General features: G+C 44.6%; 1 protein-coding gene across 9 annotated transcripts in view; it reads right to left on the bottom strand.

Annotated features, from left to right (window-relative positions):
• Syne2 (spectrin repeat containing nuclear envelope protein 2) overlaps positions 1–16,623 on the bottom strand; it is a 320,737-nt gene that overhangs the window by 70,657 nt on the left and 233,457 nt on the right. For all 9 annotated transcript variants that reach the window (XM_037210622.1, XM_037210625.1, XM_028876051.2 and 6 more), the window contains exons 75-83: positions 15,077–15,196; positions 14,725–14,925; positions 13,558–13,731; positions 11,864–11,995; positions 7,604–7,800; positions 6,426–6,558; positions 4,916–5,098; positions 4,359–4,505; positions 2,546–2,722 (exon numbers count right to left, since the gene is read on the bottom strand). In XM_037210622.1, the coding sequence (XP_037066517.1) occupies positions 2,546–2,722; positions 4,359–4,505; positions 4,916–5,098; positions 6,426–6,558; positions 7,604–7,800; positions 11,864–11,995; positions 13,558–13,731; positions 14,725–14,925; positions 15,077–15,196 (1,464 nt within the window). The remainder of the gene's footprint in view (positions 1–2,545; positions 2,723–4,358; positions 4,506–4,915; positions 5,099–6,425; positions 6,559–7,603; positions 7,801–11,863; positions 11,996–13,557; positions 13,732–14,724; positions 14,926–15,076; positions 15,197–16,623) is intronic.

The raw sequence follows: 16,623 nt of genomic DNA, 5'->3' as shown, positions 1-16,623 counted from the left end.
ATTTTTTTTAAGATTTATTGATTTATTTTATGTGTATGGATGTTCATCCTGCATGTATAGATGTACCATGTACATGTCTGGTACCTGTTGAGGCCAGAAGTGGGCATCAAATCCCCTGGAAGTGGAGTTATGGACAGTTGTGAGCTACCACATGGATGCTGGGAACAGAACCTGGGTCTTCTAGGAGAACAGCCAGTGTTCTTAATCACTGATCCATCTTTCTAGTCCTGCTTAGCAGTTTCTTGATAGACATAATATGCCACCAACATCTCAAATAGTTCACCAGTCTAACAAGACAAATCAGTTTCTAGTTCTGGTTCTTATTTGTAATATAATTTTCTTGGGTAATCATCTTCTGTCGGTCTGAAGCTCAGTGCATTGAGACATGCTGACAATAGCTACCCAGGCAGGTGTGCCTTCAGTCTCAGTACTCAGTGGAGGCTGGTGGATCTGTGAGTTCAAGGCCAACCTGGTCTACATAGCAAGACCCTATCTCAAAAAACATGAACCAAAAAAAAAAAAAAAAAGGTCTTTTCTCAGATGGATATAATATCACTTGATTAGTTATTCTAAAGCTGGAAATGAAGATACTGCACTTTTTTGCAAGTATAAATATTATTAGGCACATTTTGTACATTTCTTTTGGGAGGGCTATCTATCCACTTAAATGACTGTCTAAGAATTGGACTACATGGTTAAGGGATCCAATGAAATTTCAGATTTTTTTTTCAGTGTTCTCAATGTTTTCCAAAGAAATTTCAAGTCATTCTGGCATCAGTAGTGTGTGAATGTGACAGCTTTGGTTTTTGTTTTTTTTTTTTAAGATTTATTTATTATGTATACAGAAGAGGGCGCCAGATCTCATTACAGATGGTTGTGAGTCACCATGTGGTTGCTGGGAATTGAACTCAGGACCTCTGGAAGAGCAGCCAGTGCTCTTAACCTCTGAGCCATCTCTCCAGGCAAGCTTTGGGCTTTATTTTGCTAAAACATTTCTAACTTATTAACTATAATGCCCCATGGTGTTTGTTAGGGGTGTCTGAGGATTAAAATGGATACATTTATCTGTTATGGGGTATTTGTACACTGTGTGAAGGTGTATCGCTGTGGTTAGTTTGTAAAAAGCTAAAGGCCAGTAGCTAGGCAGGACGTGTAGGTGGGACTTGCAGGCAGATAGAGAAAGGAGGAGGAGATGAATCCAGGTGCCAGAGAGGTGTCAGGAGACAAAGAAGAAGCAGGATGGGCGGTGTGTGACAGAACGTAGATTAAGAGAAATGGGTTAATTTAAGTTATAAGAACTAGTTAAAAACAGCTAAGGTCAAGCTTTCATAGTTAATAATAGGTCTCTGTGTCATTACATGTGAGCTGGCGGTCTAAAGGAAGGTCCAACTGCATTTATCTATTAACTAGAATTTCGATTTTCTTTCATTCTTCCTTTCTTTTTTTTTGGTTTTTCGAGACAGGGCTTCTCTGTGTAACAAACAGTCCTGGCTGTCCTGGAATTTTCTTTATAGACCAGGTAGGCTTCAAACTCACAGAGATCTGCCTGCCTTTGCCTCCTGGGTGCTGGGATTAAAGGCGTGTGCCACCACCTCCTGATTTAACTAGAATTTCTTTCTGTTTTTTTTTTTCAGATTTTTTTTTTCATTTTACATACCAACCCCTGTTCCCTCTCCCTCCTCTTCTCCCGCTCCTCCCCATCTCCTCCCCACCCCATCCCCTCCTCACAGAGGGTAAGGCCTCCCTTGGGTAGTCAACACAGGCTGGCATACCAAGTTGGGGTAGGACCTAGCCCCTCCCCCTTCATCACGGCTGAGTAAGGCTTCGCACCATAGGGAACGGGCTCTAAAAAAACAGTCATGTACCCAGGATAAGTCCTGGTCCCATTGCCAAGGCACCCACAAACAGACCAAGTCACGCAACTGCCACCCACATTCAGAGGGCCTAGTGTGGTCCCATGCAGGCTCCCCAGTTAACTAGAAATATAACTGAGAAATATCCTGTTCAAGTTGTCCGTCCATTCATATATTAGAAAATTTTAATATGAATCTTAATTAAATAAATATATTTGTGTGCTTTTTTAATATAGGAAAGAGATGAGATATTTGCTACTATCAATATTAAATACTTTTTTCATGAATAAGTTTCCTTCAAGACCCTCAGTGGAAACTGGCCACGTGCATTCCTTTTTCTTTTTTTTTTCTGTTCAGGTCATCTTAAAGATGAAATGGCGCTGTCCTTTTGAACATGTTTCCATTTGAGAATGTCAAAATCTCTGACCTTTTGGTAGCCTGACATGTTTCTTTTCACTTGCCCAACTCAGTTTCCCAAAGGAACCTCAACATAGCCGTCGCCATTACTTCCATCCTCTGTTGTGTGCACCCACAGAAAAACGCTAGAACGCGGGGTCTCCAAAGGGGCCGTAATTGCAATGGCTAGCAGGCTTACGACTGTGAATCAGCTTTTGGAGTAGCTTTTAAGAGTTCTCGGCAAGGGGTATTTTGCGAGGGCAAAATCGAGCCTCCAAATGTGACTAAGGACACACCTTTCTATTCAGGGCTCCAAGCACTCGGTGCCACTGGCGGTTCATCTCTCCCAGGTGCTCTGCAAACTCCGTCCTTTCATAGCGCTTGCTTTCGACGTCACAGGTGCTCAGCTGAAGCAGTGACTGGTTAACAAAGTCAACGATCCATTGCTTGTAGTTCATTGCCATTCGGAACTCCTAAAACACACAGACAAGCAAAATTAAACACCAATGTCAGGATGGAAGACCATCACAATGAACTATATTTTTCTTATGGCAGGACTCTAGGGGGCGCTAAGTGCCTATCCATTCATTCCAGTGTCAGGCGTACCTCCCACTCTTCCCAGCTTCCATGGGGCAGAGTGGTTGCTTTATCCCTTAGCAGACTCTTGGAGGGCATTACACATTCTTAGGCACAGCATGACTCACTTCCCTTCGAACACACTAGAAACTCTTGAGGGTGTACCACATAATGGCAGCGGTTGTCTGTAAAGGGCTAGCAGGTCCCTGGTCTGCCAAAGGGGTCCTGTGAGAAGTTGCCTGAGAGTTATGTGAGATTCTGAGCTGAGGACTCACAGAACCACAGGATAGAAAACAGAAGATAAGGGTCTGTCACACCTACAGGGAACCTGGCCAACTTCAGCAGCTGTTCTCCCTCTTGGTGACAAAGGCCTCTTATGGCTATTTTTTTGGTCTACCGTGGTTTTAAATCCTATCATGACCCTAAACCCACCCAGGGTAATTAAACATCTATCAAGCCTGTCGTCTGTTGGGTTTCACTCAAGAAAGCACTTCTAATGGAGACATCCAGGAGGAACCAAGTGGGATATGCTAGTAATTGTAACTTATCCAGACCTTTTGAAGATGCTACCAGGCACTCAAGTTAGGATGGGATGGTAGATAAAATCCCAACTCAGGCCGGACATGGTGGTCTACACCTTTAATCCCAGTACTTGGGAGGCAGAAGCAGACAGATCTCTAGGAGTTTGAGGCCAGCCTGGTTTGCATAAGCAAGTTCCAGGCCAGCCAGGGCCACACAGTGAGACCTGGCCTTGCAAAAAAAATAAAATAAGTAAATCTTCTGCGACACTCAATCTTGCTCATTAAGCTATTCATCTTCTGCCTTTCAGACACTAGCTCCATCCGCCTGCCAGCTCTTTGAAGGTCATGCCCAGGCTCCTCACTTACCACGGCCTGGCACATAATACATGTTTGTGTCTTGTTACATGGTAATGAAATCTACTCAAAATTCATATCTAGTGTAAAGGATATCAACTTTTTTCTTCCTCAAGGACATTTATTAATAACCACTGCAGGCCAAACATTGGGGTAATTTTTTTCCAGTTGAGCATCTCAGTCAAGGCAGGGAGACGGGGAAGCAGCTATCTGGTGGTAACAGCATAGGAACTAGAGAGAGAGAGAGTGATAGACACCAAGTCCTGCATAGTCATCTAATCGGGCAGGGAGACCTGGGCTGGAAGAGCCATTGAAGTCATACGGGGGCTGAGCCTTGAGAGGTGGCTCAGAGGGTGTGTGTCAATCAAGCGGGCTGTGACATTCCAGACAGTGCAGTGTGCACAGAGCATGGGGGTAGAAGAGTGCCAGAAGCAGATGGGGCACCCGAACCCAGGGTTGCTATGGCATTAGCGAGGCCCAGCTCATTAAGGACTTGGACTGTCCGCTCTAGAATTATTGCCACCCGCTTTCCTCCCTGCCTCCCTTCCAATCTGTTTCTCTTGATCATATCTCGCACGCCTCTTGGTTCCACCTTTCCCCTCTTCGTGATTGGCTTCTGCATCCAGTGGGAAGACTTCTGCCCCTGCTGTGTGATTACCTTGAGCTTCTGCAGAAGACTTTTGACTTGAGATGCGGACCGCTGCGAGAGCTCCGTGTCCTCTCCCGCAGCCTGAGGCTCCACGGTATTCATCCAGCCGATCATCTCAGAGATTGCGTTGCGAGAAGGCAATTTCTCCATCTGAAGCTGCAAGGACAGAATGATTTCCATTTCCTTACCTGCCCCTCACCAGATGAATCAGGGCATCACTCAGGATGCTTTGAGAGAAGGTCTTGCTACGTGATTATGCAGGTGAGCCAGGAAAACAAACCCAGCATGAAAGCTTCAAATAAGTGACCCCCGCAAACAATGATAAAGACCTCCAGATAAGGCAACTCAGAGGCACAGAGACAACCAAGAAATAAAGTAATTAAGCTTGATTTCTCTCTTAAGAAAGATCTCGCTGGAGGAGAGTCTAGTAATTAAGACCTGTATTCAGTGGTGTATGTGTGTGGGGGGCTGGGTATCGTCAAAGAAAATGATTGAGTTAGGAAGATAATTTGAAAAGAGTTGCGAGCTAGCAAGTGCACACTGATTTAAATGTTTCCAACGCTTACCTGGTGGAGTTTCTCTTGAATGTCTGGAAGCTGAGTTATGAGCACTGTCCACTTCTGTTCGAACTGTGCTAGAGAGGCTCTCAGTGTGGCCGTATCTGCCTCCTTCAGGTGGAGGAGTTGGTTCCCGGTGCTCATCACCGCAGACTTCAGGGAGGACTTCTCATCAACTTCCTTGGAAAATTCCTAGAGGAAACAGCTCCCGAGATCAGATACGTTCAAAACTCAAGTACAGTCAGAGTAACTGTCTGGACTACAAAACCAAGGATAGTAAACATGTCTACATGTGTACACACACACACACACACTCCACCTTCAGAGTGTCGGGCCCCACTCCATCTACACTGGAGAACAAGGCATATGGAACCTCTAGCTCCTTTTAACCTAGAGGAGTCATGTTTTTAAAAATAGGTAAGTTCAGCCTGGAGAGATGACCAGTGATTAAAAGCACTGGTTACTTTTACCCAAGACCCAGGTTCAGTTCCCAGTACCCACCTGGTAGCTAACAACCATCTGTAATTCCAGTTCCGGGGGGTGGGGGCTGGGGGGTGGGGGGTTCGGGGTGGTTTGATGCCTTCATGCAGGCAAAACACTCATACACATAAAGTTAGATAAGCCATATTCAATGGCCAATTTTGCAAGAAAGTGTGGAACCCACTGCACAGTCCATATTAAATGAATTACTTGGAATAAATTTTCAAATAAAATATTTGAAGTCTTTCCTATGTATAGGTAGGTTCTTTCAAGTGCATTGAAAAAAAAATCTATATTTTAATGTCAAAGTGAGTAGCCATAGCTATAAAATGAAAGAGAGTAAAGGTCAAGGGAAAATATTTCATATGTACCTAACAAAGTAATACAGATCCTGTGCCTAATTTTCCATGCTAAGGGGTTGAACCTCAGTGCCTGAACACTTTTTAGGCGATTGTTCCATTACTGAGCTACATCTTTAACCAGTAAGTTCATTTTTTTATGAAAGAAAACATTTTTCCCCAATCAAAATAATAAAACCGCCGGGCGGTGGTGGCGCACGCCTTTAATCCCAGCACTCGGGAGGCAGAGCCAGGCGGATCTCTGTGAGTTCGAGGCCAGCCTGGGCTACCAAGTGAGTTCCAGGAAAGGTGCAAAGCTACACAGAGAAACCCTGTCTCGAAAAAACCGAAAAAAACAAAACAAAACAAACAAAAAGTAATAAAACCAAAACTTGAACAGAGAATTCTCACAAGGACTTAAAATCACACATCTATTAACTCCATGAACTCATTATCCTAGAAGAAGGTAGTTTGAGGATTGGCAATTTCTTTTAATATTATTAATAAAATATTCCATGCTTGATCCAGCCTCACATTCGCATATATACTGAAGAGTCTGTTAACAGTATAAGCAGAATGCTCCAAGAACACATCTTGCCCACGTCTTACCCCTTACCCACACATGGTAGCAGAGATCATTACAGCGATCCTGATACTTTTTTCTTGATACTTATTTTTGACCAGTAATATGAGCAACTTACAAAAAATCTGTCTATGTTGCTTCTGATGGTATCCAGGTCCTGAGAAACATTGAGGGATTGTTCTTTCCAGTAATTCAACGTTTGCTGAGACGACTCCAACCACCTGCTGAGCTCGGCTGAATCTCTGCTGTAACTAACAGAAGCAAAGGGAGAATGGAAATTAGAGACTCACTCTGAGGACAACACACACCTGTGCATATTCTTATTTTATTGTTTATTTCCCTGATCAACACTGTTATTCAGAAATTCATGGCATTTATACGTATTCTATCATGTTTTATATCATGCCCCAAGCCCAATGGTCTTACCGTTTTCTAGAACTCTCTCCACTAGAGATAATCAAGAAGAAAAGGCATTTTACAACATTCTTATTACACTAGACTAAAGTCTACCCATCAACCACGACAGAGATCAGCCTGGTCATCAGTGTTCTTCAGTTACATGTTCACAATGGAAACAAAACTACCATTTGGAGATGGTGCTCCACAGCATACTACCATGGGCTGCGTGCTATCGTGTTACGTAGGATGGAAACAGCCAAAGAGAACACCGTCTTCCTTACAGCTTTTCAACTTGTTCAGCTCAGACAGCCTGTGAGCGGCAGGGATGAGACTGAGGCTTAAGGTTCTCTATTTTCTCCATTATCCTCTGATGGTTCAAGATAACTCCAAGCGAACACAACACATCCTCTGAAGAAGTCCAAAGACTCTCTGTGAGCTAACATCATTAAATGGTTTTAAACTTTTTGTTTGTTTTGTTTTTCAAGACAGGGCTTTGCTCTGTAATCCTGGCTGTCCTGGAACCCACTCGGTAGACCAGGCTGGCCTCAAACTTGGAGATCTGTCTGCCTCTGCCTCCTAAGTGCTTAAGGGATTAAAGGCGTGCACCATGGACGCCCTGGTGCTTTTAAACTTTTAAAATCTTTGGAAGTAGGTAAGAAGATTGTAACATCCAAGCATGGAAGTATCCTAGGAACCGCATCGATCCAGTTCCTTATGCTTGTAGAAATGTGCAAATGCCCCAGGACATTGCTAGCACTGAACCAAGCTCAGAGGTTAGTGTGATCGGAGAGAACACGGTACAATGTGGGGGACCACACACAACCTCGAGCTGACTGCTGAGTCTTCCCTGGGGTTTTTCTCTGCAGCAGAATGTGAGGCCGAACCATCTCTAAATACCTGAGGAGATGCTTAAGAAGGGTTTGCAGTCTGTGGAGCTCGTGGTCAATCTTCTTGTTGAGAGACAACCACTGCTCTTCTAGCTTCGTGATCTGGCCCTCCAGCTCAGGACAGCTCACAGTTGCCGCCAGCTGTTTGCCTTCATTCAGAGTTTGGCAAAGCCTCGCATGCTTTCCATCAATGTTTCTTTTTATTTGCTAAAAAAAAAAAGTCACAGGGTGAATTATTTTAAGTAAAATATGCCGATCTTCTCTCTCTTTTTCTTTTTGTAAGACAGGGTCTTACTATACAGTCCAAGCAAACCTGAAAATTCACCATGTAGCCCAAACTTGTAATACTCCTGTATCAGCCTTCTAAATACCAAGATTACAGGCTGGCTCCGAACACCTGGACTAAGGGATCCTTCTGGCTCAGCCTCCTCAGTAGTGGGGCCATTGCCCAGGTTTCAGACAGGCTGGGTTTCACATGCAGATTATTTTTTCTTATTTAATTCTTTATTATTATTATTACTATTATTATGTGTATGGGTGCTTTGCCTGCATATATATCTGTGCCATATGCACATGCCTGGTGCCAGAAGGTAGCAATGGATCCCTTGGAACTACAGTTACAGCTCGTCGTGAGCTGCCATATGGGTGCTGGGAATCGAACCCAGGCCATCAGGAACCATTGCTCTTAACCATTGGGCCGACTCTCCAGGTGACACAGCGATTATTTTGAATATCAGGAAATTTTAGACATAATTTGCATGAAGTATAGAAATGAGGATTTCCAGGGCCTCCGTGAACACCAGGAGATGTAGTAATGAAGGGTCTAGACCCTTGTGTGTGTGGCCCTCATAAGAAGGGACTGTCTTTGCAATCCCACCCACATCAGTCCACACTCCCAGCGGCCGAGTCTCACAGACCGAAGCCTAGACAGGAGGGGGATAACGTGAAGCTAATCATCCATTATCCACAAGACACGCAGACCAGCTAGAGAACTCATCTGTAGATGCTTCTCAGTGTGAGGACTAAGAGGGAGCAAAGAACGTTCGAGTAAATTAAAACAGCACCTTAGCAATCCAACTTCACTCGCACATAAAATAATAAAATCTTTCAAAACGGCAAACACAGGGACCCCCTGAAGAGAGCCCTGTCTAGGAGCAATTACCTCCACAGCTTGGTTCAACTAATGCCACGTACCTGGTAGCTGTTTAATCTTTAAAAGTAAGTTATTACCAGAATAGAACTTTGGCTATTTTCTAACTAAGCTTTCTTAAAAAGTCACCATTTTCTTTGTACTTCTCCTTCTCTTCTTAACCACCCATCTACAATTCTATCCCTTCCCTGGCTGAACCTATAGACAAGGATAAAATGTCCAAAATTAATTAGGAAATGAGTTGTCATTTTCTAAGCCTTGAGTATTAGTTTCTTTACCATGACAACACTCTGAGAAGCTCTTTATTGCTGTTTTTTAAATGTGTATGTGTATACATACCACATATAAGTGTATCATAAGTTAATATAGAGTACCTGTTCCTTCAGAGAAGGGCGCTAAGGGCTCACTTTTATTAGGTTGGCCTTGAACGTAATGATCCCTGTTTCTACCTCCCAAGAGCTAGCATGCCCAGTGTATGTAGCACTAGATTTCAAACCCTGGGCGGGGTTCATGAATGGCAGGCAATGAACTCAACCAACTGAGCTACATTCCTAGTTTCCACCAAGGAATTTTTTATGGGGGTGGTGGTGGGGGTTTGAGACAGTGTTTCTCTGTGTAGTTTTGGTGCTCATCCTGGATCTCACTTTGTAGACCAGGCTGGCCTTGAACTCAAGAGATCCACTGGGGTCTGCCTCCCGAGTGCTGGGATTAAAGAAATGCGCCACTGCCACCGGGCTCCTCTGAGGGTTTTGATGTCTTCACGCTAGAGAGAAAAGAGACTACATGCTGGTCAGAGGGAGCTCTCTGGTTCCAAGCAGCTTCTGAAGATGGCTTGTCCCAGTTCTGAGGCTGCACAACTATCATCTGCATTCCATGGCCCGGACTCCACCAACCAAGGGGACCACACTGGCTGGACACCCAAACCTCTGTGACTCCGAGGGACTTTGAGTGGCCCAAAGAAGTCTACAGTGAGGTGGGCTTTGAGGGACTTGTGTATTTTAGTATGAAGGATTCGTCCAGAAGGCTTAGAACAATTGTTTCTTTGAAAAAAAAAAAAAAAAAAAAGCTTTCATGGATCGGGAAGGAAACTCGCTTGTCCCGTACCCATGAGGACCTGAGTTTGGATCCTCAGCACCCAAGTAAAAGTAGGTGTGGGAGAATGCACCATAAACCTAGCAGTGGAGCAGTGGAGAAAATGAGGCCTGAGGCTCACTGGTCAGCCAGCCTAGCTGAAATGGCCAGCTCCACGTCAAAAGACAAGGGTTTGTCAGGCCTGGTGGTACACGCATTTTTAATGAAAACTTTTACTTTATATATATATGAATGTTTTATCTCTCTGTCTGTCTGTCTGTCTGTGCATCATGTATATATCTGGTGCCCGAAGAGGCCAGAAGAGGACATCAGATTTCTTGGAACTTGAGCTACAGGTTGTGAACTGGGAATCTAACCTGGGTCCGCTGCAAGAGCAGCCCATGCTTTTAACTTCCGGGCCATCTCTCTAGTCCCAAGTCACGCACACCTTTAATCCCAGAATTCAGGAGGCAGAGGCAGAGGTGGATCTCTGAGTGTGAAGCCAGCTGGGTTTACAGAGTGAGTTCCAGGCCAGCCAAGGCTACATAGTGAGACCCTGTCTCAAAAAAAAAGGTATGGGAAACAACAGAGGAAGCTGACCTTCAACACGGATGGGCACATATGGGTGTACACACTTGTGTACACACATGCATATATCACATACACACGCAAAAGATTTCAAATTTACTAGAATACTGCTCACATTTTAGAGGAATAATCAGGACACGTGACATTGGCTGGCGTTTTGATTTTTGAGGCAAACATGCACTCTGTAGTCAAAGCTGAGATCAAGCTTAGAGATCCTCCTGCCTCAGCCTCCTGAGTGCTAGGTTTATAGACAAGCTAGATTGTCTCTTGATCCTGTGGTTTGATTTTCAACTGTCTTCCTCTAGGTGTGTGGGATCTATCCAATCAGAATTACCCTGTAAGTATATGTTTTGAAGTTCAGGTTTACAAAATTCTTTCTATTCTCATCTTATTTCTGTACGAATAAATAAAGAATAAGTGTCTGCGAGGGCTCAGCCATTGACGGGACATTTCTACCCCCTCTCATTCCAAAGCTCAGAGAATACTGTGAAGGAGGCGGCAGGAAGAATATAAAGGAATGGAAGATGAGGACATGTGAAATGCTGTCCTCTGACACACCCTGACTGCTGCCCACATGAACTCAGAGCCGCTGTTGTGCATAAAACCTGCACAAGATCCAGCCAGTTAAAAATGAGAGCATGGAGTTGGAGAGTGCTTAAGAGTGGCTACGACTTTTACACAGTATCAGAGCTCAGTTCCCAACACCCATATGGGAGAGATTACAACTGCCTGTAAATTCAGATCCAGGAGATATGATGCCCTCTTTTGGACCCCACAAGCACTGCACTCAAATGCCAACACACAGACACATAGACACACACACAGACACAGACACACACACACACACACACATACACACAGAGACACACACACCAACACCCCCCCCCCAAAAAAAAAAAACCCTAAAGTATTTTTTTTCAGCATGGAGCTGGGAGGGACTTCCAAGGTCCTTCCCCTGACCATGGAGCTATTGGCCAGTTAGTGGCTGATGGGGAAGGAGGGTTGCTATTTAGGGTATTGTTCACTGGCAAGATGACCCCATAACCACGTGGACTAACTGGTCTCTGAGTTATTAAAAAAGTAAATCAAAGAAGTTGGAAGGGAGATATATTAGGAGTTGGGGAGAGTTGGAAGGAGAGAATGGGAAGTGGAAATTAAGATGAATTGTGCATACCTATAAAATTTTCAAAGACTAATAATAATAATAAAAAGAAGCTAGGATTTATAGACAAGGTCACACATAGATAAAGGATAGAGCCAGGATCCAAGCCAAAATCTTAACCCCAATCCAGACTTATGCTTATGTGGAAGATTCCACATCCTCCTGGATACATCTATCAGTGTGATAAATAACGCTGAGTTTCAAGTCAACCATTCAGCATCAAAACCCAACAGCCTTGTGGGCACGGCACACAAAGCACCGTGGACCGGGCCTGTCATAAACTTTAAGACGCACGCTACCTGGTAAAACGAAATCCTTTCCAGCAATCTTTCTTCCGTCTCCTCCACCAAACTCACGGAGGGCAATGAGGAGGTAAGAACTTCCAGGTCCTTCTCAAGAGATGCGTAGCTGTCATCAAATGCTTCCCATTTCTAGACAATAGACACCAGGAATCAGTTCCAGGGAGTGTCAATCATAGAGCCAAAAATAAACAATGAGACCAGAAGACACGGAAACGGGGACCCCACGTAGACTCCAGGTGCACCCGAGAGGTGACATGGTGTCAGGAACTCTGCCAATAGTGGGACACAATCCCACTGTTTTTTGGGGAAAAAAAATTTTTTTTAATCCTGCTGGTATGAATATGTGTCTATTTGCTTGCAGTGCTGGGGATCAAATCCAGGGTCCCCATATGTGGGGAAGGGTTGAACCACTGCAGTACACCTCCTGCCTGGCATTAGGGCTTTATGCTAGCATTGGAAAACCAGGTAATGGGATTAAGAAAAAACACAGCCATCGGAGGTACTATCTAGCCCGAGTACTGTTGTAAAGGCATTGGTAAGGGAGCCTTGTTTTTCCTGGGAAAAGCAAAGTGCTCATTTTGAAAAGCTTGTTAGCAGCAGAAGCCTCCATCAGGTTGTTCTTGCCTCTCAGATGCAGTCCCCAAATCTAGAGAGCATTGTTCTACTGAGCTACCTGAAGCCTACCTGAAGCCTACCTGAGCTCCTGGGCGGTGGCAGTAGGGGTTGGGCGCTTGTCTCCTTCACCTCCATGACTATCCCTTCACCCTTAGCATTGCCTTGTCCTAACCCAGAGGTGCTCAGAATGTATTGTCCTGTCTCCCCATATTTCCGCGGTGGCCCACTGGCTGAAGTTCCTAAGCACTAAAGAACTGAGTTATTGACATTACAAGTTGTCTCTTAGAAAAATAACCTTAGAAATTCTCCTTTTGAGGGTCCATGAAAATTTTTAAAATTACCACTACTTTAAAATCAACTGGACAATATAAGTAGAAAATAAGTGAGCCGGGCGGTGGTGGCGCACGCCTTTAATCCCAGCACTCGGGAGGCAGAGCCAGGCGGATCTCAGTGAGTTCGAGGCCAGCCTGGGCTACCAAGTGAGTTCCAGGAAAGGTGCAAAGCTACACAGAGAAACCCTGTCTCAAAAAACCAAAAAAAAAAGAAAATAAGTATTGTCACCAGGAAATAATACTGTATTTATAATGTTATTAAGTTGACTATTTCCTTTTATATTTTTCCTTTACGGGCTAACATCTTCTGTAAATGGTTTACTGAGTTAAGGGAGAGCTTCAAGCCGAAAAGGACTCTATACATGGTTGCTTTTTCTTTGAACTGAGGCAGAATTAGCATGGATGCATTTTTCCAACAGGACACGTGTGCCCAATAGCTCTTTGAAGGAGCCTAGACTATGACCCAGGAACTATTTCATCTAAACCATCTCATCCATGGCTGTCTGTCACATGCCTTCAATGCTATCCGTTCACAGACAAACCGGCTAGAAAGAGTCCATCATTCTATACGAGGAGTCCCAGCAGACCTTCCATGAAGTGGGGAGGAGTCGCAGCTAGACCTGGGCTGAGACTTCTTCACTGTCACATTCCCACTCAACTAAGGCTCTGATGCCCCACGCCTGCAGGGGGTGGAGCCCGGGAAGACCAGCACAGAGGTCATGTGATGCACATGTATATACATACCTGCAGCACGCTCTGAAGCTGCGAGCCTCGCAGGCAGGCCGCTTCCTCCACGGCTCTCACTTCCGCCACTTGTTGGGCCCCAAATCGCTCTCCCTTTTGTAATGAAGGTGGGAACATTTTTGCCGAATAGGTTTGAATCAACAACATGTCAGCAACAAGCTTCTGGAAAAATCCCTGTAATAGAGAAATGGTTTTCCAATATTTACTGTTGAATTGGGAAAATTATGAAAGCCAAGTTATTTTAACTTTTCACCCCAGTTCCTTTGGCCAGCCTCCCTCCTTGGGGTGAGCCCAAGGCCTCAATCATGCTAGGCAGAGGCTCTATGACTAAGACGTACCCCCAGTCCTCTTTTAGATTTTATTTTTAGGCAGGGTCTTGCTAAGCTGTTTAGGCAGGCCTTGAACTTGTGTGTCTCCTGCCTCAGTTTCTCAGAGCAGATGGTGTTACAGGCCTGTGCCACCAAGCTTGGCTTAATTTTTTTTTTTTTTTAATCCCTAATCTCAGGAGGTCATATAAAGAATCTTTTCCTGACCCTTGTGCAGTATTTACCTTCTAAATGTTCTTAGATTAAGGTCTATTTACCAAAGGTCTTGGCTACACAGGGACTATACTTGATCTCTGTCTGTCTGTCTGTCTTTCATTCGCTGTATGTGTGTGTGTGTGTGTGCTTGTGTTTTAAGACAGGGTCTTACAATGTAGTCCTTTTGGAATTCATTATGTAGGCCAGGCTGGCTTTAAATGCACAGAGATTTTCCTACCTCTACCTCCTGAATGCTGGGATTAAAAGTGTACACAAACATGCTAGGCTGATCAAGAGAATTTCATATAATGAAATGAATGGAAAATAAGAGGACTAATTAAAGCTTTAGATTATCAACCTTCCTTTTGATTCCAGTTCTCAGGAAGGCCTTTCCTAACCGGCCTAAGTCAGTTTCTCCTATTAGAGGCCCGCAGGGATGAATATACTTTTAGTTGTAGATTTGCTTAAAGACTCGTTGATAAAATGTCTGCCTTCTCAATCAGTGAGAAGCTCCACATAGGTGAGAAGATTCCGAAGGAGCTTGTAAGAAGAATATTATGTGCTTCATCAAAGAGGGCAATGGATAATTATTTCTCTTCACACCCGGGGAACAGCTGGAGGTCAGGGTCACGACAGAGGTTCTCACCTTGTGATCTTGCAATTGAGCCTGCAAAGCAACTTTACTCTTGGCATGTTGCAAAGGGCCAGCTGCAAGCTTTTCTTTTCCAATACTGACTAGCTCCTCCATGCCTTGAAGCAAGGCGTCCTGCTGGCTCTCAGAGAGGAATGGGCTGCTGAGTTCTAAGTACTTGGCTCTCAGGATTCCCCACATACTGTCAAGAACATCCTGAAATAGAGAGCAAGAGAGCAGATGTGCACAGGCATTTCAGGGGCTGGGAAAATAAATCCAAGAACACATCTACACTCCCGCTGGAAGACCCAAGCCCTGCCCCTTACGCCCACGGCGCTGAATGAATGCTTTCTGGCCACACACACACCTCCAACTTGTAAACATCCTGGAGTAAGACGTGAGGGAAGCGAAGCCTCTCCCCTTCGTTTCTGAGTTTGGCGACTTGCCTCTCCGCATTCTGCAGCTCTGCTGTGTGGACATCTGCTTTCTAAGTGAGAAACCAGACAAGAGAGAAGAACCCTTCACAAGTCAGGAAGCACACAGAATCAAACACGGAAGTGCCACGGGAGCCCAGGAACAAACTAACGGGGAAAAGTGAAAGTCCTGTTGCGAAAATCCCTCCTGCCAACAACATGCCGGTCTCCTAGACAACCTCCCTAGAAGTGCAAGAGTTGAATTTGTTCCCAACAACATACCAAACGAGGCCTATGCGCATACAAGGGGATTCATGGTCTCTGCACCTCAGTGTTTGGGGCGCTTTTCAGCTCTCCAGCACCTCTTCAAATCACTACATGACTGTCTTTCAAAAAATTAATTAGTTTGGGCCAGGCATGGTAGTGCGCACCTTTAATCCCAGCATTTGGGAGGCTGAGGCAGGTGGATCTCTAGGAAGTCAAGGCTAGCCTGGACTAAACAGTAAGTTCCAGACCAGCAAGGGCTACGTAGTGAGACTCTGTCTCAATAATAGTAACAATAATAATAGCAGGGCATGGTGGCCCATACTTGGAAGGCTGAGGGAGCAGAGTTTGCTGAATATAAGGCCAGCCAGGTAGAAGAGTGAGACTCTTCCAAAAATCCAAAATGAAACTAAAAGAACAGAACACCATCCGGTCATCCATTTCCATGCTGCTGGAGATTAAGCCCAGGAGTCCTTGCATGCTTGGCAAGTGTTCTGCCACGAGTTATACCCCCAGCTCTCTGGCTCCTTTTTAACAGGGACACGGTATGCCATCCCATCCTAAGGGTGCATGCTTTAGTCACAGACACCTGTTTAATGGACTTCAGCGATTTACACCTTTATAGCAAGCACCAGGGCCCTACAGTCTATCCTCAAATAGTTCTGCTAGATCTATCTTTATGCAAGTGTTCTTTCTGTCTGTCTGTCTGTCTGTCTGGTCTCAAGAAGCCTAGGCTGGCTTTAAACTCTCTATATAGCTGGGGATGACCTTGAACTTCTGGGCCTCCTGTTTCCACCTCCCCACTGATGGAATTACAGGTAATCATCGAGTTTGGTTTATTCAGTACTGGGAAGCAAATCCTGGGCTTCAGGAATAATAGCCAAAGTATTCTACCAACCGAGTCACATCCCGAGCCTCAATATTTTACCTTTTCAGGGAGAACACAAATCCAGATCTTAGAGATGTAATGGAACATAGTAAGTTCTCGATATTAGCTCAATAAATGAAGGGAAACTTGCTGAATGGAAGAGTGCTTATGCTTAAAACCTTCCTAGAAGTCAACTGGTCCCTTGAAGCTGGAGTAATTAGAGTTTCAGTGAAGGAGGTAAGGGCCTCATTCACCAACACCTTTGACAACGGTGGACACACTCAACTTCTGCCCATTGACAGGTAAAAATGAACTCTATTGCTTTAAAAGATTATGCTTCAGGAAGTACTACGTGAGCCATGCATTCGA

The sequence above is a fragment of the Peromyscus leucopus genome, chromosome 14 (genome assembly GCF_004664715.2).
Source record: "Peromyscus leucopus breed LL Stock chromosome 14, UCI_PerLeu_2.1, whole genome shotgun sequence".
In the NCBI taxonomy this organism is placed as follows: Eukaryota; Metazoa; Chordata; class Mammalia; order Rodentia; family Cricetidae; genus Peromyscus; species Peromyscus leucopus.
The sequence above is the reverse complement of the archived record's forward strand: the minus strand, read 5'-3'. Positions and strand labels throughout refer to the sequence as shown.